Raw genomic sequence first — 26,426 nt, forward strand, 5'->3', positions numbered from 1 at the left:
CAGACCTTAAACGAGTTGCCTCTCAATTGCTCGTAGCAGAAACTGGGCTTGTGAATCTTGTGAGGGCAAAAGCGATATGGGTGCAAACAACAAATGTCAGTATTGGGAAAAACTCAAACTACTTAAATGAATACTCATATAAAATGGCCATCTCTGCCCATTTCATTGATGAAGATCAAATCGTGGGAATAAAAAATAATAGCGGAAAGTTGACGAGCTGGCTAAATTCTGAAAATCTAGAACTCTCTGTGATATCTGTTTGGGGAATGGGTGGTGTAGGCAAAACAACCCTTGTTACTAATGTTTTCAAGAGAGAAAAAGATAACTTTGATTGTCATGCATGGATTAATATCTCTCAATCTTATACTGTGGATAATCTTCTCCAAAATATGATCTCCGAGATTTCTAAAGATAATTCAATCAACACAGGCAATAAGGATCTCAGAGAATTAAAAGAAATCATGGTCAAACTCTTGAAAGAAAAAAAATATCTAATTGTGTTAGATGATATGTGGGATCTAAAAGCGTTTCAAGATATAAGGGACACGCTTGTTAATGACCATCGAGGAAGCCGAATTATGATTACGAGTAGAATTGCAAATGTAGCATCTCTTGCTCCAGAAAGAAATAGGTTAGAGCTAAAACCTTTACCAGAATTAGATTCATGGGACCTGTTTAGTAAAAAGGCGTTTCCTAATGAAAGAAACCATGAATGTCCTCCTTTCTTGAAGAAGTGGGCAAAAGAGATTGTTTCGAAGTGTGACGGGTTGCCATTAGCACTTGTTTCATTGGGTGGTGTATTATCTTGCTCTGAGAAAACGGAATCTGAATGGAGACGTGTACATGATCAACTAACCTGGGAACTAGACAACAACCCAAATTTGGATCCACTGAAAAATATTCTTAATCTAAGCTTCAAGTACCTTCCAAAATACCTCAAGAATTGCTTTCTACATTGTAGTTTGTTTCCAGAAGATTTTCGCCTTCCGAGAAAAAAACTACTAAGGCTTTGGATAGCCGAGGGCTTTATACAACAAAATGGGAGAAGCACATTAGAAGATGTGGCAGAGGGTTATCTTATGGTGCTCATACATCGCAGCATGTTACAAGTTGTACAAAAAAATTCTTTTGGTCGAGTAAAGTGGTGCCAAATGCATGATATATTGAGAGAGTTGGCCATCTCTTTATGCAAAAGAGAAAATTTTGGATTGATACATGAGGACAACAAGTCAGAAAGTACCTATGGTTCTACTCGTCGGCTCTCAATAATCAATCTAAGGGAGACAGTCAAGCATGATGTTTGTCTACCAAAACTCAGAACTTTTTTGTCATTTGACAATCATGTGCCCTCATCTTCTTTGCTATCCATGATTTTTGATAAGTCAAGGTATCTCACTGTTGTGGATTTAGAAGATTTGCCAATTAAAACGGTTCCAAATGCAATTGGGGATTTGTTCAATCTCCACTATTTGGGTCTGAGAGGAACAAAGGTGAAATGTTTACCAAATTCTATCAAGAAACTTCAAAACTTGCAAACACTAGATCTCCAATTTTCTCATATACAAACACTACCAGATGGTATATCTGAGCTAAAAAAGTTACGACATCTATTTGCTGAGGTGGTGGTAGATCCTACATATAGGTCATTTCGGACTCGTGCTGGAATCTCTTTACCTAAGGGCATATTTTACCTGAAAGATCTGCAGACTATACAGGCATTAGAATCAAATGCTATGGTAGTAAGAGAACTGGGTAATTTAACTCAACTGAGAAGCATCCGAATATGGAATGTGAAAGAAAACCACTCAGTAGAGTTATGCAAATCATTATCAAAGATGAGTTCCCTTTCCTACTTGTCTATTTATGCAAGCGATGAGAAAGAGATTCTCCAATTGGAAGGCCTGAACCACCCACAACTTCAGAAGTTAGCTCTCAGAGGGCAACTAAAAGAAACCATGCTTGAATCACCTTTATTCAAAATATCTGGGAATAGCATCCAATCGCTATGGCTTTTGTGGTGTCAACTACAAAATGATCCTTTGCCATCTTTTTCCCATTGCAGAAACCTCACGTTCTTGAACCTCACAAGAGCATATAAAGGGCAACGACTAATTTTTCAAGCAGGGTGGTTTCCTAAATTGAAGAGACTGGAATTGGTACAAATGCCTAATCTGATTCATGTGGAGATGGAGCAGGGCACCATGGAGGGCCTTGAAGAGATTTGGTTGGATGTACTGGAACAGCTAGTGGAGGTCCCAAAGGGCATCGAGCACCTCGTTTCCCTCAAGTTGTTGGGCTGCACTGATATGCCTGTTGATTTTGGGGGGTTAGCTGAAGGAACTCACAAACTATTTCATTTCACCTGTCGTGTTTTCTAGCTGGCAGCCAATATCACATTCAATGATTCTAGTGCAAGGTATACCTCCACTTATATATATATATATATATATTTTCATTTTGCATTCTGAAACTTGTGCCTATAATTTTTTTTGTCCATTAAATGAAAAAAAGTTGAGGATTTGTACCAATTATTAATGTGTCAAAATAAATAAAAAATTGTTGTGTCCTTATTTTTTTTTATTGATTTAATTATGAAAGTAAAGTAGAGTTAGCTTCTTTATGATTTTAATAGTTCTACTTATTATTTATTCACTATTTGTATTTTTTTTTTTTTTGTTTCTGCACGCAGCATTTACCCCACTGCCATTTATTTTTTCATCATGAATATTTTATGTAATGAGATTACAAGAGCCTGTGAAACCACAAAATAACTCCTTTTGTTATTATTTTGCAAAATATATATGTTGTATGTTTTTGTAATAAATAAGTTTTGCCACAAATAAATTTTAAATTACCATGATCTATTTTATTGCTACAAATTAGTTTTAGATTTTTTTTTTTTTTTTGCTATTTTGAATATACTCAAACTGATTAAACCATGTTGCAATTCCACCATGTTTTTTTCTTTGAAGTTTACCTTCTATATTTTTTCACCCATGCATTAATTAATTAAACACATGAGAGATACTCTAGCTTAGAAATTATTATTGGCTGTATATTAAATAATCGGTATAAAATAACCACTATTTTACATTTATTTTTCAAGTTCCCTTAAAACTCCTTGATTGAGAAATATGTGCTCAATTTCATATCGCAGGCCTTTCACACATTTAAATTTCGTGCAGCATCAATCAGTTCGGAGCTATTTGTTTAAGAAGGTTGTTATTATGTAATGAATAATATTTTGTTGTGTGTTTTTCCTTCCAGTTTGGATCAAAATAAGAGTCTTTGTTCCTTGTAGTGCTTATTTTTGGCAAACATATGTGATTTGCTAAGTTGTAGGCTTCATACTACCATAGCAACTTGCTATATAGTTTTCAATTCTAAGCGCACTATTCAGGAAATTCATGACTCAAGGAACCTTGTTTTGTGTTTGCTTTGTGTATTATTTTTATTTGGAATTGAATTTGATGATTGTAAATTTACTACCATCCATGGTCTGCGTATGCTATTGGTATGCTTTACTAATTGGTGATAAACATTTGGAACTTTTATTTGCTTGTAACAATCTTGTAATTTTTATTTGCTTTGTGTATTATTATTTGCTTTGAGTATTATTATTTGTACTTTGATATTGATATTTGCAAGTTTAACAGCCCGTTCACTTATACTATATATGTATGCATGCTATTGTACAGCTTTAATGTGGTTGTATGCTAAACATTTTTAACTGTTAGTGATGATTTCAGTACATTATCCTAAAGAAATAATCATTCATCATTTTTTTTTCTTTTTAGTAATGATAAGGAGGATGAATATTAATATATATAACATGAAAACTTTCTCAACTGTGATGAGGAATTGATAGCTTGAAGGGAAACTAAATTGCAGTGAACTACATAATATTGTGATTCATGCAAATAAGCCTCTAAAGTTGAGGTCTACATTATTTTATAAAAAAAAAAGAGTTTAAGAAATAAAAGCACATTATGTTCCTTAATTCTTAATAGGGTTTGAAATTTGCATGATTGAAGTCCGGTTTACCTTACTAGGGTTTAAATATTGAAATTTGCATGATTGAAATCTTTGGACTGTCTTTCATATGCATGGGAAATAGGATCTCCAGATTACATAGGAATAACTTAATTCTTCCATTTTACAACTGTACCATGAGATTACCTATTATAATTTGAAATTCTTTCTTGGAATTCAAATAAAAATGTTGCAATTACCTTGACTCTATATAATTTGAAATTATGAGAATTTCTAATTTGTTTGTCACGGTAGTGCTACGTGATAACATATGTCATATTTTCCTTATATATAGTTTTTGACTTTTGAAGGAAGTATTGTCTCTTCCTCTTCTTTCACCATCAACTATAAACTAATTAACAAAACAAAAGAAACTTCTTCATTAATCATTATTTTGTTATATTTAAAAGCACAATAATATTTACCAAAATACTGCCTTAGTTGACAATGGCACTACTACAGCTTTGTTGACAAAATTAGAGTAGAGTTGATTTCTGCAATTCATTATTTATAAAGGGTTGTATTATCCATTTTGTTGAGGAGTACAAATTACAAATTCAGATTAAACTAGTGGCATCGTTGTTGCGGCTCCGCCGCAACTATTTTTTTAATTTAAGTTGACGTATACAGGAGATAATTTTTTGTTCTTCTATATGATGGTGCCACATATATCTCAATATTAAAAAAATATTTACATATAAATGTTATTGCACCTAACATTATCTAACATTATCTAGCATTATATTGATTGCCCAGTTAAAAAGAAATATCAAACAACTTGATACTTTACAAACTCATCCTGACTATTTGATGTTGCCGCTCTCTTTGCCATCGTTTATGTTTCTCTCCATCTCTGGAACATTAGAAGGCATATACAATCTCTATTATTTTCCTTTAATTATACTGTTAGATAGAGAGGAAAAGAGAAGCCCATGGATCAAACAAAAGATCACCAACCTCTTGAATAATCACAACTCCTGCAACAATGTCCCTACATAACCAATGAAATCAATTATTGCTCTTCACAAACAAATAGTACAAAATAGATTTTAAATAATTGTAAAATCCAATCCCATAGCATAGATCAAGCCTATTGCATGAAATATCGAGTGGATACCAGTGGTATGCATTTCGCTTTACTGGTAAATCCTTAGCAGATAACTGAATAGAAAAGCTGGTACAAATTTTATTTTTTCCCTTTATTTTTTCAGGATTTCAAAATCAAAGAAGGATTATTGTTAGTGTGCCTTAGTGGTAGCAACGAAATAAACTAAAATCATCACTGTGCAATCTAATAATTAGTGCATTTTGACATCGTAAGAGTCAAACTAAGCAAACAGGAAAATCAAAACCTAGTAAAGCAAAACAGGGAAAAAATTCAGTGGAACTTTGCAGCAACAAAAATCAGGAGGCAATAAAACACAAAGTATAAAATGCATTGTGAAGATGTACTTTTCCTAGGTTGTGAAAAAAAAAATCCCGACAGAGATGGAAATTGGTAGTGTGTGTTTCAAATCCTCAAATATTTTTATGAATCCCAGTTTATAAAGTGTTGTATTGGAAATAGTAGAGAAAACAATTACCTTGAACACTGTGGCAGTTGTGGAGAATAACATTGCTCTAACTGTTACCTACCAAACCATTGGAAGGTCGATGCTGGGAGAGAAAGAACCAAGAAAGATACAAATAATCAATTACTTTTGAATTTCTTTGTTCTCCCAAATATGAAGTAAGAAATAGAGACACAATTATGTAACTAATACCAGATTTTAGTATCAAAAATAAGGGAAAATGAAGACAGGGATGAATGATAGAAAATTGAAAGCAAATCCTTCACTTTTTTTTTTTTTTTTTCAATTACGAGTAGACTGAATTTTGACATCTACTCTCTTTAGGAGGAGTTATTTGAAGGAAGAATATTAAAAAAATATATATAGTAACTGTTGAAGAAAAGCCAGCTATACATTACAAAATATGCACGGGAAATTTTATATTCAAGGTCTTGTGCATTTCAGGTGTGTGCCAGCACGTAATTCACACTGTAATTTTTCCTTTTTACATGTATGGGATTCAACAGATAATTAGAAAGGTATAGAAATTCCAATAAATGGGAAATCTTAAACGTAGATAATTGGCACGTTACACCCTAGCTACATGCACAATTTGGGGACCTTTTATGGTCAGCAACTGCATTTTTCAATTTGTTCTCTCTTAAGTCTATTTTTTGGGTAGTACAATGTACCAGTGAGATACCTACAACATCTCTCTTAGCCATATAGGCATGAGATGACTGATACAATGGCTTGAAGTTGATATCAATGTTTTACACAGTACCTAACACCTATTCTCAAATTCAAACACAAATTCAAAGAAAGCAGTATACCAAAAAAAAAAGGATAGAAAATTATAAAGAGAGGTGCAAATCTACTTTTTGTCTGACTCAATAAGTGTAACTATGCACTTTAGTCCTTGCTTATGAATATGTGACTTGTTTTATCCATGATAGTAGGCTCAAAGTGGTGAAATAAAATTCACACATGACATTCATTGCCATGGCAGAAGGTTTTCCATGAGGGAAGCTATGCTGTTATGCATAGCACCAAATTGGTATGTACTACGGATAAATATTTTTCTTCCGAGAATCGCAACGGTCGATCCGAACTGTTCAACATGGTCTCCATATGAATATGTACTTGTACAACAAATTTTACATTTTGAGAAAAAAATTGGTAATATTTTTTGTATGGGTAGGAAAAACACTCAATTATGTAGACTGGGCTGGAATGGAAAAAGAGAGTTAACTAAACTACCTCTCAGGGATGCAGTCAGCCAGCTTCGTACTCTACTGTTCGGTAGTGCAACACATCATTCAGCCTTAATAACATTAAAAAATATATTATGTAAGCCAGCTATAATTGGTATTTTATTTTATTTTATTTGAATGAAAATGATAATAAATCGATACATTGTAACATGCATTGGCAATTTGTCGTTTTTTCTTTCAGTTAAATTCAATTTTGTTCTTATATATATGCACCCCTACCAAAAGCAATAGCAAGTGAGAATGAGACAGTGAATAAGGGTGTATTACCATACGGCAATGGCCTAGACACTTCAGTTATAGTCAGATAGGTCCAGCTAAAAAAAATAATGGTGCTTCTAGATCTGTCGCTTCCACTTCGGAGACAGTGGCTCCAGTTTCTCCCCTACCCGTTCTCCTGCTCTGCCTTCTGTTCTCCTCTTAGTGCAATAGCTCATTGGTGTAGAGCAAATCTTCGCCTACAACTTCTCTGGTGTCCGTTTCAATCGTCTGGTAAGATTCTCCCATTCTAGCATCGATTTGTTTGCTCATTTCCTATTTAACTTTGGAAATCCTACCACTTCGGAGACAGATGTCAATACACAACCTCCACAATTGTAATTGAACCCAAATTAGAACTCCGACATATCCCTGTTTGTTCCTATAAATCCTCAGCTATCCAATTAAGCGATGGCTAAAATTTAAAACATGAGATACGGAACCAATTACAGTTTAATTTAAATTCAACATTTAGTTCAAATTTTATTCCCCAAATTGATAAGAAACTAATTATGCTTGGCTAGTTCAATATTTCAATTTGTGTGTTGTTTACTGCTTATTTAACCAAATTTGAATAAAAAACAAAAAAGCTAGAAAAAAATTACAAGAACGAAACCAAATATATAGCTACAACCGCAATTAATGGTTATAAGAATCGGCATGAACATTTATTTGAACTTAGCTATAAGAATTATGAAATTATTCTCAATCCATAATTGACAAATTTGTGAGAAATCATACCACCGGGAAGAACAGGAGCCAGCAGAGGTGGGAAGTGCCGATCGCAGTGAGAAGCGAAGGCTCTGAGCCGAATAGCGACAGAGGAGATAAGAGGAGCGGAACTGAAGCGGTCGGGGTCACTAAGAGAGGAGCAGGAGTGGAATGAGGGAGAGGAGTAGCTTTAAAGAGGTCGTTTTGTACTCCGAGAGACTGGAGCAAGAGCAACACGTAGCGGCAGAGCGGAAATAGGTGGCGCGCCAAGAAAAAGGGGGCGAAGGACAGGTAGCGGGGGAGGAGGTTGAACCTGCGTTTGACAGTAGATGGAGAGGAAGTTCATCGAACCGCAGGAGAAGAGGGGAAAATGCACACCGAGCAGAAAAGGGAAAAACGTGGAGGGCGGAAAGGGAAACACACAGCGGGGAGGAAACACGTGGCGAGGGAGAGTGAGCCTGGACGACCTTGTAAGCTGAGGAAGCAGTGTGGTTTCCTTTTTGCGGAGAAAGACGGTCTAATATTTGGGTTTTTTATTTTTTTTCTCTGCGGAGTGACGTGAGCTGACATCAGCTGAAAATTGATTGAGCCATCCATCTTGTATCAGACGGTAAGGAGAGGGCGTGACACTGTTCATCCCCGCATCCAAAATTAAGGTATTATAATAAGCCCATGTGTCCCAATCGAGTTAAAGTTTAACTTGGCCCAACCTGCCTTAGGGTGTGCTCCGCAATTGAGAGTGAAAACCTTCATTAATGGAAGGGGAAGGAAGACGCTCACTCCCGAACAGTAATCTTTACACTCCGATTTGGGGTGAAGATTGTCGCTAAAAATCACTACGCATTCACCTCCGCACAGTACGCGTTCACCTCCGCTTCCTCTCCGCTTCTTCAGTTCTGGAGCAGGTGAAACCTTCGGGCAGCTGCGGTCTGAGGCACCGTTCACCTCCGCACAGTGTATTTTCCTTCCTCTCCCTCTGCGTAACCTCAACTGGAGCACACCCTTAGGTGGAAACCACTAATAGATTGTACGGGACTCCAATAAATTATAAAAAGGTGAAACATTTAGCAGTTATAGGAACTATATGATATTTTGTAAAGCATACATATAGCTATGTGTGTGTGCTATTACTATACATGCAAAGATGCACACATAGCTTGAATATGAAATCCAGTTCAGAAAAAAAAAATATATATATATATATCTCATGAAAATAATAATTGGAACTTTCAGTAGGTTAACAAACAAAAACATTGATAAAATGCATATTTAAATTTCCAGTTATTTAATTAATAATCTAGGTTATTGTGCCAACCTAATTTTTGCAATGGTATCAGTGTCACAGAGTACTGAAAATTAATTTATGTTCAGTACTGAAAATTGTTTTATTTTTCTTTATTGTGATAAAATTCTCTGAGCTCAAATTAGTACTTTCAAGCCATGACGGTCAAAAATACGTTGGTGGTTTGATCATATAAAATTTTCATGCTGTGTATGAGATCAATTTTGCAGTATATATCAATAGTATTTTACTATAAACTGTATAAAAAATTACGTATAAGTACATAAATTTTGAAAATAAATAGAGGTCAATAACCCTTTTCAATCTACATGGATCCGTCTCTAAACTAAGAGCATCATATATGGGACCAGTTGATGACCCTAGAATCAATGCATGGCAATAATAATTTTTCAATATTAACAATTAATGAAAAATTATTTTAAGACTGGTTGCTTATTGAAGGAAAAATATATTTCCTAGCTAATTGTGTACTGATATTGTTGCAACAAAACTGCAAAACAGAGCAGAAATTCTTCATTGCATTGAATGCCAGTTATCCAATTCAGAGATATCTGCACAAATTCTTCCAAATTAGTACGGTACTCATTAACCTTTCCAAATTCTAGTTTCACAATGCAACAACTTTTTTAGTTTTTCTAAGTAATTGAGGGTTAATACTCAAAAAATTGTATGAACAGGTTGTTCCATGGTAAACGGATGTCAGTTTCTATCACATTTTTTTTTCCAAACAAAAAAATGTTAAAATAAAAAACATCCCATCTCAGAGGACTATACAATATTATCATGAAACTCTATGATTAATAGTCCAACTAAAATTAGATAGCAATAATAGGGACCCAAATAAACATTCTTAGTGCATTGCATACAGCAAAGGTGTCAAGTTTCTTTTTACATAATTAGATGAACCTGCTGCAATCCCTGAAACTTGTTTTCTTCTTAATAGGAGTGAACATTGTCACATGCACCAACAAAAATTGGAAGGGCCCATTTTTTCTAGTGTACTAGCTGTCCCCATACAGCATATAATTGCATATGACCCTCTGGCCTCTGCAGTTTATTGTACTATAGAGAACCAAATCACCAGTAGTTTTTATTGAAAAAATGTATATATATATATATATATATATATGAGGAGGGATCAAATGACACCGTTTTTTGGTGACATCGGATGACACCGTCCATTTTCAAAGTCCAAACAGTCGATCCAAACCGTTCAACTTGATGGATATGTTAAAATGTGCTTGCAGATCAAATTTTACATTTTTCTGAATTTTTTTTGGGTTTATTCAGAGGGGTTCAAAAATTCAACGATCTGAATATAGCGATTTTGTTAAATACTTAATAAATAGTAAAAAAATTCAGAAAAATATAAAATTTGATTTCCAAGTTACTCTTAATATATCCATCATATTGAACGGTTTGGATCGACTATTTGGATTTTGAAATTTCAAAAATGGACATTGTCACCCGATGTCACCAAAAAACGGTGTAATCCGATCCCTCCTCTATATATATATATATATATATATATATATATATATATCAACAAATTTGACTATAAAATTTGTATTTTTATTGATTTAGAGTTTCTTTGGTTGTAGAAGAATTACATCATATTTTGACAAAAATGATATATAATTTGGTTTGGTTTATTCCTTTTTCTTTAGCATTGTAATGGTTGAGCAAGTTGCTTTTTGAGTATGGTTATCATTCCATTATCTCTTCCACAAAATAGATCCACTTGGAATATGAGAGAGTTGAAACTAAACCAATAAATGTAGGCCTTGTGTCACATAGCTCTGGAAAGTCTAGGCTTTCTGGTAATAAAAAAAAAAGAAAAGGAAAGGAAATTTTTCTTTTTTGTATTAAGAGATCCCAGAATCTTCCAACCTGGTTCTGCAACTGGTGCGGTGGGTCTTGTTGCAATTAACTATATATGATCGCAAGCATTTATTGAATGAACCTGGTGTCTGAGTTTTGACTAACGGAAACATCTGATTCCTACTCTAAATAGTGTGCTCTTGTTGTATCAAGTGATGGTATTATTTGAGAGGCATGAGTCAAATACTCAAATCACTAGGCTGAGTGACTGAGTGATCTATTTTTGTTTTAATTTAATTTCTTCTTTTGAGAGCCTTAGTACCATCATGTATTATTTTTTAATCATCTCCAGTTCCTATAATATTTCTTCAGTAAAATCCACCTAGAATCCTAATTTTTTTTTATTCACTACAATTAATACAGCAAATCAAATATTTTTAGTAAGAAAAGCATAATTGGTACATTTCTATATTTTTCAAAATTTGCTAGTTATTCCCCCATTTATTATTTGCAATGAACTATCAATGTAAACTTAGTTATAAAAAATGTAGTGAATTGCAAGTGGTTTCTACAAATTATGATTGTAGAGGGATTAGACAAATATCCCAAAATGATGGCGTAATGGTCGGTGATGCTGCCAGATCAAATGAGAAATCATTAAAATACAAAATGGAGGTACTAACTTCTATTTACTGTTCAGTATTCTAATTTTGACACTAGCTCACTGTTACAAGTTGACCCAAAAATTTATACTCCTTTGGTTTTTGTGTAACATATAGAAATGATATTATTTCACTGTTTTTAAGTTAAATGGAAAATAATAGTGTACTAAAAAAATATTCATTTTATTCATTTTTCTTTTCGTTTTCAATGAATGGGTTGCTAATTATCAATTTGGAATTCAGGCTTAATTTATAGACTTCTTATTCTGTGGAAATTAAGCCGATTGAAGTTTCAGACATTAATGATACTTTTTATTAAAAAGACATTAATGATATAATTGAATAAAATTCAAAAATGCCTCTATGACCGTTATAGCTGACCTTTAAAGCCGATTGCAAATTGCAATGGTCCCTTCGTCCTTTTTTTTTTTTTTCCATTTTAATTCTAAGGCATGACACATATAACTTCATATCATTTTTCAAACTTCAATACGATGTGTTTTTATGTAATCAAGCTTGGCTTTATCTATAACACGATTAAATTACCAATTAAACTTTTAACCGCAATTTTCTATAATTTTACACTTCCTTTGTTGCATCTTGCATTGTCTATCTCTGTCATGGTCACAGCGTACATTGAAAATTAGAGTGAGACTATAGTACTATGCATAGTGCATATTAGTCTATAATATATATAGATTAATATTTTTATTTTTAGAATTCAAACAATCGATTTGAACCGTTCAATATATATGAATCTCCATATGAAAATATACTTGTAAATAACATTTTATATTTTTTAGGATTTTTTTTCTCTTTTTTTAAATAAATTGAAAATTACTTGATTAATATTAGACCACTAAAAAGTAGCGATCTCTACTTAAAGAGATAGTCAAAAAAATTTATTAGTATGTAAGTAGTAAGTACATTTTCATATGACAATTATGTTAAATGATTGCAAACAATTAATTCAATTTTAAAATATAAATATAAATTTTTAGTACGGACAATTAATGTGCTGTGCATAGTAACATAGCCTCACTCTGAAAATTATTATATTTCATTTCATGCATCTTCCTATTAACACAACTGATCGTCACCCTTAATCAGAAGATCTAAAACTAAAAAGCTAATTTTGAAAGCAATGATAGAATATAATATTAAATAACTACTAATCAACTTGACGGCTTTCTTATGGTACTTCATCAGCTACAAATTAATATAATAAACTAAATCTCAAATCATCAGCATATCATTTTCAATTACTTTTGTTATCTATTACAAACTTGAAATTTGATGTAATTTAATATTTCAGATCAATGTTTAAAGCATATATCTTAATAAAATATGTTATGTAGGATAATTTTCATGATATTCCGGCTGTTGCTATATATGTTTGTCAAAATTTCTAACAGCTATCTGCAATGTTCTAAATAGCTAGCTATAGCTACGCTGTAGTTTTTCCGGACCATAAACGCTAAGTTATGACATAAAAGTGTGCTAATTCAGCTACGACCGCTATAGCTATAATAGCTAACCGCTATTACCACTATATGTGACCCGCTATAGCTATCGCTATGCTGCATGGGCTTTTTTTTGCAATTTATATGAACTTCTGTATTTCTATTCTTATTTCTAATGCTACATGATCTTCTACTATAATTATACTAAACCAAACTGTGGTTCTGTTTTTATTTGTAATTTATTCTCTCAATCTATATCAAGAAATATTGAAATATTAATTCTTCATTTTGATTGCTCTTCGCATAGTATTCATTTGTAAAATTATTATCGTTTGTTTCAATTGAAAGCTGATTTTGATTATTATTATTATTATTATTATTATTATTATTATAATATATAAAATGTTTAAATATGTATATCGACTTCATTTACCTTATAAAATTAATTGCTCTTTTTCTATTATAATATGTAATATTATGAAGTATGAACTATTAAATAATGTTACTTTTTATATATATTTTTTCTTCTTATTTGCATAATTGATAAAAAAGTATAGATTTAGATTAGTTATCATTTAGTTGTTACATCAATTTTCTAATATTGATTTTGTTGATAATTAGTAAAAATATAGAATATAAAATTTGAAAAGAAAAAATTGCTATGTACGATAGCTTTCACTATAGCTACGCTATTCGCAATAACTTTTTTTTTTGTCTCCCCGCTATACCGCTATAATCACTATTTAGAACCTTGGCTATCTGTGATGTGACTTATCATTGCAAAATAAAGCAAAAGACTCTTTTTGAAAAATACTTTCAATGAAAACTTTATTGTTATATATAAAAATTTTCAAACCATTGAATGACCTTTCTACAGATGTTGAAAATTGACTTATCATTGCATTGTCTAAATGAAACAAACCATTGAATGACCTTTCTACAGATGTGATATATTTTGGCAAAAATGTTCTTTCCTTCTTCTCTTTCCAAATATTTTTTGGTAATTAATTATCTCTCAGTAAATTATAAATTATAAGTGGAGTTTCATGCATACTCTTTAAAAACTCAAAACTTACGTATTACCCTCTACATTTTATAATATCATATTTATCCTTCTAAATTTAAAAAATTCACGAATTTATCCAATTTACTGTATTTTTATTAAAACTCATTTTAAATTTATAAAGTACCCATTTTACTCTTTATTAAATATACTAAAAATATGTATTACGTGTGAGGAAATTGTAAAGCCTTCTAATTGATCGATTTATGAGGACAAATGGTTTATTTCTCTACTTGTGAAGCGGGCACAGTGCAATTTAGTTATGTGAAATTATATTTAACAAATTTTTATAAGAATATATATTGTCAAATGTAAATTAATAATATTGAAATACAAATTATGCCATTAGAATTCAAATTACTAAATAAAAACATGAAATGTTACTACATATTAATTTTACAACATCATAGAAAATAAAATTACTAAATAAGACTAGAATTGTCACTACTATAAATTGAAAATGCAATAACATAAAAAAATAAGAAACATCATCGTTGGTGTCTGTTTGAAAAAAGATCCTCTTGCAAAAGAAGATATCTTCTTGCTGATCTTCTTGAGAAAGATATTTTTGTTTCTGCTTGTCTTGTTATTTCCTCTATATTATAGGTATAAAACATATATAAATTAATTAATATTTGTTAAAGAGAAAACCAATAAAATTAGTATATGTAAATAATTAAATTATACATTTTACCTGCTGCATTTTTATCAATAGTCTCACGATGAGCTTGATGTCTGAGACTCCGACCTTATATACGGTCCATTTTCATCGGTATGCGGTTGTACCGTCTCATTCCCTTTTTAAATAGAAAACCCTCTTCTCTTCTGCCGAGATCCATATTTTATAAAACAAACCCCTCTTTCCGGAAAATAATTTTTCGGAACTGCTGATCTGAAGAATTATTCTTTGGAAAGGGATTGTTTGGAACCGGAGAATTATTTTTCAGCAAAAGGCCTACATCCGGAGAATAATTCTCCAGTTTGGGCTGATTTGGAATTCTCTAGTAAAAGAGTGCAGATTGTTAAATTTTTTATTTTATTCTTAATATTAATAAAAATTTCGGATCCATTCAGCTATGCAAAAAGGCTGAATTTTATTTTTGTATGTCGATAAATAAATAGACTGAACATAAGGCTCTGAACACGTGTTCAATCCCTTGTATTAGTTTCTTAGTATACGAATTCAATTTAACTACTAAACGAACATATTTAAAATTATACATATAGTTGTCAAACTTATTAGATCAAATTTATTGTTTTTAAAAATTAACTACTAAATGCATGCACATATTAGGTTGTGTACAAGAAAAAATATAATTGCACGGGTTGTGGAAAGTTCGGGCTACAAAAGATCAAATCAGTAGGTTCATGTTTTTTTTTTTTTTTTTTAATAAAAGATGCAAGAATAGGCTGGTAAAATAAATCGTTATCCACAGAAGGAGTCTCGCATCTAGTAACCCAGATTATGAATGAATCTCCAACATATTTTCACAAAAAATTATGGCACAGAGAAATTTTGCTTGATTTTATCATACATATGTTGCTTCATTTTTTATTAAGTATTTTCTAAAACTTACTTCATTTGTTCCATCTAGAAAATTTCAACAGCTCAATTCTTTTCTTAGCAGTCCAATTTGAACATTTTTAAAATTCTTTACAATAATTAAACATTTGTATTATTTTTATTTAATGTTGAATATTAAAAAAAATCGGATAATTTTGACTAGTTTCCATTCAACAGAGGACACAAGCATATCAACTTTGAATTATGCTAAAGAGCACACAACTCCTCACTTAAGAGCTTCTCAACTTTTGCATGATAACGGAATCGACTTATTCTTGCCAGGGCCATATTGCCTGTGCTGTTGCCCTGTTACAAATTCTAGTTTCAAACAAAATTTTATTGGCCATCTGATCAAGATTCTAGAGCCCGACATGAAATATAGCAAATATTTGCAATTTTTCAAAACCAAAACCTGGAACGTCCGATGAAGTTCCAAGATGCGAAATTTGCTGAAACAAATTTAAATTTTCGGCAACACAGAGAAAAACAAGGGAAGCGTTACAGAAAATTTCTGAAAATTGTGATACCTTGAAAATAGTTGAAATAAATCACATGGGATCCACCACATGTTAAACTTATTCTGCTTTTATTTTCTGCGAAAGAGAAAAAGGAACTGGATCGGAGAAACTTATGATTTTTGGTTTTAAATAGAACAAGGAGATTTACTCACAAAAAAATAAAAAAATAAAAAAAAAATAGAAGAAGGGTTCAGCTGTTATTTTCTGTGTTTGGCCCCCCCAACTTTTTCAGAAAACGTAAATGAAACATGGTTATCTACTACTTTCTACTTAAAACAAGTTTGAACGAAGTTCCTGTTTCCCGTACACAAAGATGTATCTATTAACAAGTGCGGATTAATTGCTTATGCTCCCCGGACTCCACAGTGCAGACCGATTAAAATTGCCCCTCTACAGAAAAAAGAAAGAAAAAAAAAATTAAAATTAAAGAATCCGCGATTAGTCGTATAGAATTTTCTATGCCTGTGAAACAGAGAATCTGAAGCTTTCTTATTTGACACCCAAATTACCCTAACCGCGCGTTGACTTAATGAGAGCTTAATTAGCAGCTGCTAATCAAACTTTCGTCTCTCATCACTCTTCACATTTTTATTGTTTTCCTGTTCATACAACGCCATCTCAAAACTTTCCTCTTTACATCGCTAGCTGCGATATTACTCGAGATACCGATCGATCTCTTCCGATACATAGCGAAAAGGTGAAGAAAGGAGGAAAATACACAAAAGTCTGCGAGACCTGCTGGGGGTTAAAGCCTTAAAGGGCTGCAACCTTACTCTTTTGTTTCCCCAAATTTAGGTCGGTAATCCCATTTTATTTTTATTAATTTGTATTTAATTTAATTTTTAAATTATGCTCCGGTGCTTCGCAAAAGATCGATCAATGGTAGTTTGACTTTACATCTTAAACGGTTCATTCAAGATTCGGTATTATATGATGTTTACGGTCAAATATTATAGAGTGCCAATTTTTATATTCCTTTGCATTTCTCTTATATATTATACTTTTAAATGAAAAAAAATGTTGTGAGTTCAATGGTCTAAATTCTTTTAAAATTAACTGATTTTCTGTCCATCCTAAAAAATCTTAAAAAATAAATTAATTTGCAAAATTATATTATTTTTTACACAAAAATTCAATATGTATAGCACATGAAGTGGCACATATTGAATCGTCATTGCTGATCTGCATTTTGTAAATCACTATAATGTAAGTCTTAATTTTGATAAGTTAATCAAAATTAGGGCCCACCAGGGAATAAGAACAATGAGATAAGAATTAAAACATTACCGACCAGTCGACGGAGTTTATAATAAAGTTGCTTCAGGCTCCTTAATTATTTTTATCTGGTTGTTTGAATTATTATTATTATTATTATTGTTAATATTATTTTGTGAAATTAGGATCATATTAGCAAAATCAACGGAATTTAGTTTTTGACAAGAACAATCTATTTATGACAATTAAACGGTTCAGATATTTAGCTGATCGAAATTCTTAACATTGAAATTTGGAGCAACCATGATTTCTATCTTAAAAACCTCTCCCAAGATTTTTAAAATGAATATAAGGAAAAAAAAAAATTGGAGCAAGCACACCGGATGATCCGTGTATTAGGCTTAACTCCTTTTAAGTCCAGTACCTGTAATTGTCAATAAAATATTATGATATTGTCATGAAAATTGTGTAAGCACTTTTTCTTTTTTTTAAGGGAAAAAAGTTTATTATTGTTACTTGCAGATGAAATAAATTAAGGATAAACTGAAGTCATCTATAAAGTTTTGCAGATATGTATGGCTGTGTTCTGATTGGGCTTCTATTCTCTTTATCCGACTTGATTTTCACTTCCAAATGTTAGCAAGGCCTCGATAACGATTCTTATCATCTCAGGTCTATTGGCATCCTTAACAGATCTTGGTTTTCAGGTAACTTAATTTTTCTTGTTCTGTTGCTTCTACTATTTTTTTTTTTTTTTTTAATGTCAATTTGGTATTAGAACTCTACAACATCTATAATTTGGGGTAGAATATATCCGAAGCACCATATATATTTTTTAACTATATATATCATGGCTGGCAGAGTCTTTAATTGACTATTTATTATTTACAGATGTCTAAAAGATAAAAGAAAAGCCCACATGAATCATTTCAACCCAGCGTAGTGTAAAGTCTTGTTGAAATTAATGCTTTTGATACATTGTGTGTGTTAAGTTACTATTTTTGTTAGAGAGATCTATGGATCGGATTTTGTCCATGCTAATTAATTAGTTGGGGTGTCAATAGAATTCAGATCCTCCCCAGTACCGTAATAGGGAATCTTTTAGGCTTATTGGATCTGGATCGTTCTTTCTAACTTTGCATGAATCTCAAAGCCCAATAACACTGCCCCTGTGCTAGCCCGAATCTCAAAGCGGCTGAGAGTTAATCTCAATCAATAAAGTGAAGGGAATCTTTTTTTTTTTTTTTTGAGAGAAAACCCGTAGGTATATGTATTAAAATTGAAAGCAACAAAACCTTATATTGAAGACTAAATTAAACTAGAAATGATAAACGGAACTACTTGAAAAACATATAAAATTGTCCTATCTTAACTTATCTAAACTACCAAACTGGAATTTAAATCTCCTAGCTAGCGCCCTTTCTATTTTGTGAATAAAGAAAGGATGAGGAGCTCCTGGTAAAAGGTTCTGCCCCCATTTTCTGACAAGCTGATTCCTTACCAGTATCTTCGAAAATGCCCATTTCCTTCTCCGTTGAAACTGGTTAGCTTGACAGTATCACCCATAGCCTTCTGAAAGCCCCTTGTCTCTAGCATACACCTTGTTGTTTGAAGAAACTTGCATTGATTATGTGATGAATCTGCATCTGTGCTGTGATTGCTGTGATGCTTATTCCTGCTCCCCTTTGGCTATGCATCTGGCCCAGTTTGCCAACTTGTGTGAACCCGTTAATGCCTCCGATGTAATGTATGTAAGTGACACTATCTCCCTTAACTCTTGTATCAGATTGATGCATTCTGCCACCGTTTGAGCCGCCTCCCATGATGGTAACGACTGAGTATTCTTGTCATGTACTGCATTCACTAAAACCTTGCAATCCGACAAAAACATAACCTGGTTTCTTTGACCCCTTTTCACCCTTTCTTGTCCCTGTTGCAGCACCTGTAATAACACCATAGCCTCCACATGAAAAGGGTCTGACAAGGTCATGAAGTCAAAAGCCAATTCCCTGAGACATCCTGTTTCATCATAGAAAATAGCTCTCCATCCTGCTTTCCCCCCACCTGCCCATGAGGCATCAATTAACAGGATCTGAGTACAGTTGGTACCGGTTCCATCACATGCCTTGCCCGAATTTCTATCTTGTCAGATGCTGACGGCGGTTCCATATGTTTTGCCTTTATCAGTATTGATTGTGGTGTGCTCTTCTTTCCTTGAAATATTTCTTCATTGCGAACCTTCCACAAACACCATAGAATATTACAGAAAACTGCCATATCCGTATTCTTTAGAGTATCTGTGATTGCTAGGAAGGCTCTAGTAAAATCCAGAGGAAGGAAATCTGTTCGGAGTGCAAAATTGGAGATGTACAGGTGGCCCTTGATAACTCACAGGAGAAAAGTACATGGACCAAAAATTCATTTTCCTTCCCGCATCTTGGACAAAGCACACTGATTGAATTTATTCTCTTGTGCATTTCTCCTGCTATTGCCAATCCCCCATGCACTGCATGCCACAAGAAAGCTTTCACCCTTGGAATTATGTTTTTCAAAGCCCAAATTCTGTGCCATGCCCTGACCTTAAACTCACAGACAACCATTGGGATATTGTTTTGCTGAACCAAAATTGCATATCCTTCTTTTGTCGCATAGTTTCCTGTTTTACTCTCCTTCCATATTAACCTATCACTAAGAAGTGCATTCCGGTTTGGTTTTTGTCCTGTGGCTCTTATGTTTTGCAAAGCTTGTGTTCCCAACAGGCTTGTGATCATCTCTATGCGCCATTCATCTTGTTGCTCATCAAAAATTTCCGCCACTATTGTATCTCTTTGCAAATTTGTAGTTACCCTTTGAATCTCATATCCAGGGAACCAAGGTTCGTTTATGGCCTTGATCTTGATACCTTGTCCCACATGCCATCTGATTTTGTTGTTGAAAAAATGCTTTAAGTCTTGAATTGCACGCCACAGAGGGCTTGCATCCCTCTTTCCTTTAACTGCCCAGAATTCCCCTTTAGAAAAATACTTATCCTTGAAGATTTGTACCCAAAGTTTATCACTATTGGATGCAAGTTGCCAAACCAATTTAGGGATGAGTGTCTGGTTAAAGATTTGACATCCCTTATTCCTAGGCCTCCATTTTCTATGCTTTCACATACCTTTTTCCAGGAGATAAAGGACATATATCTCTCATGTCCAATTTTTCCCCATAAAAACCGCCTTAGCATTGAATTGATTTTCTCGATGGTCTTTGCTGGTAACACCGAAACTGACATGTAGTACACTGGTATTGAGATCAAAACAGATTTAATTAAAGCAACTCGACCTGCCATTGATAATGAAGGGAATCTTTTACAATAATGTAGAGGATACTTGTCCATGTCAATAAGACCTTTTAACCATATTGTAGAGGATACAATATTGTACCGGATCTGTATTGTATCCAATGACACCAGTAAGAGTACGAATTTTATGTTGTGAACTTTATGGATATGGGTAAGAAAAAAATTTCATTAGTTTATCAAGTACAGATATTAGTAAGAGATATTTTAAATCTGTTAACCTATACTATAATTGATAAATTTAAAATTTAAAATCCATTAACCTATAGGATAATTGATAAGGATTAAATTTTATATGATACTTTTAATTATGCTGTTAACTAACTATATAATTAAAATTTCTTCATAAATCATCAATTCCCAAAAGTGCTGTGATAATGAAAATCTGTGACCAACCAACTGAGAGATATAAAGAACGAGCAATGGGGTATCCAGTGAACAGGTGACTTATATTTTCATTATCTTGGTTGCATAGCGCAGCCCCTTTTCACCAAATTTTCTGCCACTAATATTTTCCCAATACAGAGCAGCCACGCGAAAACCTTCACCCTTGTAGAAGCATTTAAATCCCAGATCATGTGTATCCTTGAATCAATACGCGGGCTGTCCTTCATGCCTAGAACACCGACTGTACTGAGAAAGCCCCTGCTGCTGTTAACCTCCATCCAACATCGTCCTATGTTGTGTGCCTGTTTGCCCCCACTCTGTACCTTTCCGGTTTCATGTCCATCTGCCTTAATTCTGAAAAATGCCATAGACCCATTTGTTAAGAATAGCGCCGATAACACTTATTATGTTAAAAGTATTTACTATTTAGGAGCGTAGGAGGTAATATTATTGAATTTAAATATTTTAATTTGATTGAAATGTATGTATGTAGAAACATTTTGTTAGTATTTGTGAATGCCCATAAGAGAGTACTTAGACTAAGGATCGTATTACTATATTATACTTGACGCAATAGTTTCATGTGAGGAGTCGCTTGATTCATGGTTGGGTTCACGAGCTCTGAACCGTTTGCTTCACACTGAACCAACTTAATGCCCCGACAACAGAGTAACCTAATAGATGCTCTTGATCTTTGACCGAAGCATAATAGTGCAAACTACAATCCTTAACTGAACCCCTTTTATTTTAAAAAAAAAAAAATTGTTCCTGATAGAGGCTGCCAGATTATGATGGCACATTTTGTTCCATACCCGGAAATCAATCAGTTTAGACATCAATCCAAATCAGTTAGAAATTAGTGATTTAGAGTATTAGAAAATACATCCCATACCCAAAACTCCAACAATATTTATCTTGATATATATTTAAGAGTAATTATTATTAATTTTTAAATAATAGAAAAAATTGAATTTTTTATATAAAAAAATGTAAATTTTTAAGATTGCCTAATCTTTATGTTTGTTTTGAACAGCTCACGAATGAATGAATAAATAAGAATTATATTTGAAGCTGATTAACTAAGCATGGCCGAGGCAGCCATTCTTGCGGCCCTCAAGGTCCTGGGCGAGATCTTGGCTAAAGAAGTAGGGAACCTAGCAATCTCAAATATTTCAGAGCTTCGCTCAACTTACGCAAACCTCGAAGTGAATATTAACAACATTAGTAGTGAACTTCGGGTGATGAAAGGATTTCTTAATGAGATAGAAACAGACCATCCGAGCAATATGTCTCATGTAGCTTGGATAAAAGAGATACAAAAGTTAGCAAATCATATTGAAGATATCGTGGTTGAATTTGCATACCTAATTGGTAACCAAAAGTTTGATCGAATATCATTTTATGTGACAAAGCTTTTTAGAAAGCCCAACTTATTGGTAAACTTTAAACGAATTTCCTTGCAACTGCTCGAAGCAGAGAAAACCCTTAAGCATCTTGCAGAAATGAAAGAGCGATGGGTGCCTACTACAAATGTCAGAATTGGCAAGAATTTAGACTACTCAAATGGATACTCACACAATGTGGCTGTCGCTGCACATTTCATAGATGAAGATCATCTTGTGGGCATCAAAGAAAATAGGGTGACATTAACAAAGTGGCTAAATTTTGAGGAGCCGCAACTCTATGTTATATCCGTTTGGGGAATGGGTGGTGTAGGGAAAACCGCATTGGTTACCAATGTTTTCAAGAGAGAACGAAAAAACTTCGATTGTCATGCATGGGTTTCTATATCCCAATCATATGCCATTGAAAACATTTTACGTAAGATAATCACTGAAATTAGTAAGCATGAGCAGAACCTTCCTATGGACACAACTAACATGGATCTTAGAGGATTGAAAGAAAGTTTAAGGGGTATCCTAAAAGAAATGAAATATGTGATTGTCTTAGATGATATGTGGGATCCAAAAGTATTTTTGGATATAAGAGACACATTTGTTGATAACCATCGAGCTAGTCGAATTGTGATAACAAGCAGAATGGCAGAAGTAGCTAACCTTGCTCCAGAAAGAAATAGGCTAGAACTAAAACCTTTGCTAGAAAAGGAATCATGGGACTTGTTTTGTAGAAAAGCTTTTCATCTTGAACAAAACCATGAATGTCCTCATCCCCTAGAAAAATGGGCAAGACAAATAGCTTTCAAGTGTGATGGCTTACCACTAGCTCTTGTTTCCATAGGTGTCATGTTATCCTTGTTCGAGAAGACAGAATCTGAATGGAGACGATTATTTGATCAACTTAGCTGGCACCTAGACAATAACCCAAGTTTGGGTCCATTGAAAAATATTCTAAACCTTAGTTTCAACTATCTTCCAAGGTACCTAAAGAATTGTTTCTTGTATTGTGGTTTATTTCCTGAAGATTCTCTACTTGCAAGAAAAAAACTTATAAGGCTCTGGATAGCTGAGGGTTTTGTAGAACAAAAGGGAAATAGCACATTAGAAGAGGTGGCAGAGGGTTATCTCATGGAACTCATACATCGCAGCATGTTACAAGTGGCAAGAAAAAATTATTTTGGCAGGGTGAAGAGGTGCCAAATGCATGATACATTGAGAGAGTTAGCCATCTCTTTATGTAGAAAAGAAAATTTTGGATTGTTACATGAGAATAACATGTTAGAAAATATTGATAGTTCAACTCGTCGGCTCTCAATGATCAAACTAAAGGAGAAGATCAAGCAAGATGGTTATCTACCAAAACTCAGAACGTTTCTGTTAGTTGACTATGATGTACCCTCATCTCCTTTGCTATCCATAATTTTTGACAAGTCAAGATATCTTACTGTTTTAGATTTAGAAGGCTTGCCAATTGAAATGGTTCCAAATGCAATTGGAGATTTGTTCAATCTCCACTACTTGGGTCTGAGAAGAACAAAGGTGAAAGTTTTACCAAAATCTATTAAGGAACTTCAGAACTTGCAAACACTAGATCTCTGGTGTTCCAAAATACAAAAGCTACCAGATGGCATATCAGAGCTAAAAAAGTTACGCCATCTCTTTGCTGAGGTAGTTGTTGATCCTACATATAGTACATTTCATTCTATCATTGGAATCTCTATACCTAAGGGCATGTTTTACCTTAAAGAGATCCAGACTATACAAGCATTAGAATCAAATGCCATTGCTGTAAAAGAATTAGGCAATTTAACTCAACTAAGAAGCTTTCGAATAAGGAATGTGAAAGAAAATCAATCAGCAGATTTATGCAGATCATTATCAAAGATGAATTTCCTTTCCCACTTATCTATCAATGCAAGTGATGAGAAAGAGATTCTCCAATTGGAAGGCCTGAATCTCCCACAACTTCAGAAATTAGAGCTCTACGGGAGATTGAAAGAACAAATGCTTGAATCCCCTTTGTTCCAATTTTCAGGAGAAAGTATTCAGAGTCTAATTCTCAGTTGGTCTCAACTACAACATGATCCTCTGCCATCTCTTTCCCATTGTAGAAACCTTACATTCTTGTACCTAAGAAGCGCATATGTAGGACACCAACTAACATTTCAGGCAGGGTGGTTCCCTAAATTGAAGTGTTTAATGTTGGGACTAATGCCTAATCTGATTCAAATGGAGATGGAGCAAGGCACCATGGTGAGCCTTGAAGAGCTTTACCTTTGGGAATTGGAACAACTAGTGGATGTCCCAGTGGGTATGAAGCACCTTGTTTCCCTCAAGATGATGTTCTGCACAGAAATGCTCGTTGATTTTGGGGGTTTAGCTAAAGGAAACCACCAACTATTTCATTTTACCTGTGTTGTTCGCTAGCTCATAGCCAGTAACACACTCTCCTTAATTAATTTGACTGAAAGGTATGCCTGCACTTAATTTTCTCCAACTGTTATTCTAAAATTTGAGCTTATAATTTACTTTTGTTTGCCAACAAAAATTTGAGGATTTACATTAATTGTTACTGTGTCAAAATGTATAAAAAGCTTGATGTGTCCTTATTGCTTATTTATTATTCAGAAAAAGACCAATTGCAATTTCACCATTTCTCTGAAGTTCATTTTTTATATTTTTTCCAACCTTAAATTAATTATTGTTATTCAAACGAGGGGTTTCCTCGCTAGGAAATTGGTTTACTGGGTGCATACTTAGAAAATCAGTATAAAATAACTATTGATTTACATTTTGTTCAAGTTTTCTTCAATAGAGAAAATATTAAATTCATTTTATATTGCAGGTCATTTGAATTACAGGCAGCACTAATAATCCGAGAGCACTTTTGTGTTGGAAGGTTGTTGTTATATAATGAATAATTTTTTGGTTGTGTTGTTCCATCCAATTTGGATTGATATGAAGTTGAGCCTCAGTTCTTTGAACTGCTTGTTTAGAGAAAAAAAAAATGTGTTTTGCTAATTATCTGTAGGCCTCATACTACCTTTTGCAACTTTGTGACACCATTTGCAATTGTACGTAAGAGCACTACATCCTGGTATTTCATGACTCACGGAACCTTGTTTGTGTTTAGCTTTGTGTATAATTTTTATTTGAATTTGGATTTGATGATTGTAAGTTTAACTGAATTTCACATGCTATTCGGGTACTTGGTGATAAACATTTGGAACTTTTGGTGATAAAATTCAGTTTGTGTCCTTTTTTATTAAATGGTTCGTCCTGCTACACCCATCATCTTTAAGATGCTATCTTCGAGAATCAAACCTGTATTTCTTTCTAGAGAGACAGAGCTCGTGAAATTGTGCTAAGTTCGCAGTTTCTGTCCTTATAAATAATAATATTTTGTTTACTAATTTTTTTAATTGTTGTTGTTGCTTATTTGGTAATGGTGAGGACATATTGTACAAACATTGGAACTTTCTTGCAGGGATGAGGAACTTAATGGCCGAAAGGGGGGGAAAAAAAAAACACTATTACAAAGAACTTAATATAACAGTATAACTGTTGCAGATATGCCCGCAGAGTATGAGAATAACAAATTCTATTTGCCTCCTAACAAGGGTTTAAAATTTGCTTGAAGTATGGTGCCTATAGTACGCAACAGAACTTTAATAATGTTGTTACCTAATTCTATTTAACAAACTTTCAGACTCTAACGAGGAATTGGATGGAATGAAATAAATTGTAATTAACTTTGAAAGCACGCCAGGGCCGGTCCTAAAGTTTTTGGGGCCCGGGGCGGGATAAAATTTTGGACCCTTTATATATACAATTTTTTTTATGAAACCATATGTCTATTAAGTTATTTTTG

General features: G+C 33.4%; 2 protein-coding genes across 3 annotated transcripts in view; both read left to right on the forward strand.

Moving 5' to 3' along the window:
• Positions 1–135: 135 nt before the first annotated feature.
• Positions 136–26,426, forward strand: part of LOC144552631 (disease resistance protein RPM1-like) — a 38,372-nt gene continuing 12,081 nt past the window's right edge. Inside the window, exons 1-2 of one of the 2 annotated variants that reach the window (XM_078300620.1) lie at positions 136–2,416; positions 3,158–3,284. In XM_078300620.1, the coding sequence (XP_078156746.1) occupies positions 144–2,378 (2,235 nt within the window). In that variant the 5' untranslated portion in view covers positions 136–143 and the 3' untranslated portion in view covers positions 2,379–2,416; positions 3,158–3,284. The remainder of the gene's footprint in view (positions 2,417–3,157; positions 3,285–26,426) is intronic. The other variant, XM_078300621.1, reaches the window with a different exon arrangement.
• LOC144553327 (disease resistance protein RPM1-like) lies at positions 16,803–25,782 on the forward strand. The gene is made up of 4 exons (XM_078301434.1): positions 16,803–17,011; positions 18,001–18,138; positions 22,192–25,026; positions 25,401–25,782. Exon 3 carries the CDS (start codon positions 22,244–22,246, stop codon positions 24,980–24,982), a length of 2,739 nt encoding a protein of 912 aa, XP_078157560.1. The 5' UTR covers positions 16,803–17,011; positions 18,001–18,138; positions 22,192–22,243; the 3' UTR covers positions 24,983–25,026; positions 25,401–25,782.

This window comes from Carex rostrata, chromosome 4 (assembly GCF_964058835.1).
Source record: "Carex rostrata chromosome 4, lpCarRost1.2, whole genome shotgun sequence".
Classification (NCBI taxonomy): Eukaryota; Viridiplantae; Streptophyta; class Magnoliopsida; order Poales; family Cyperaceae; genus Carex; species Carex rostrata.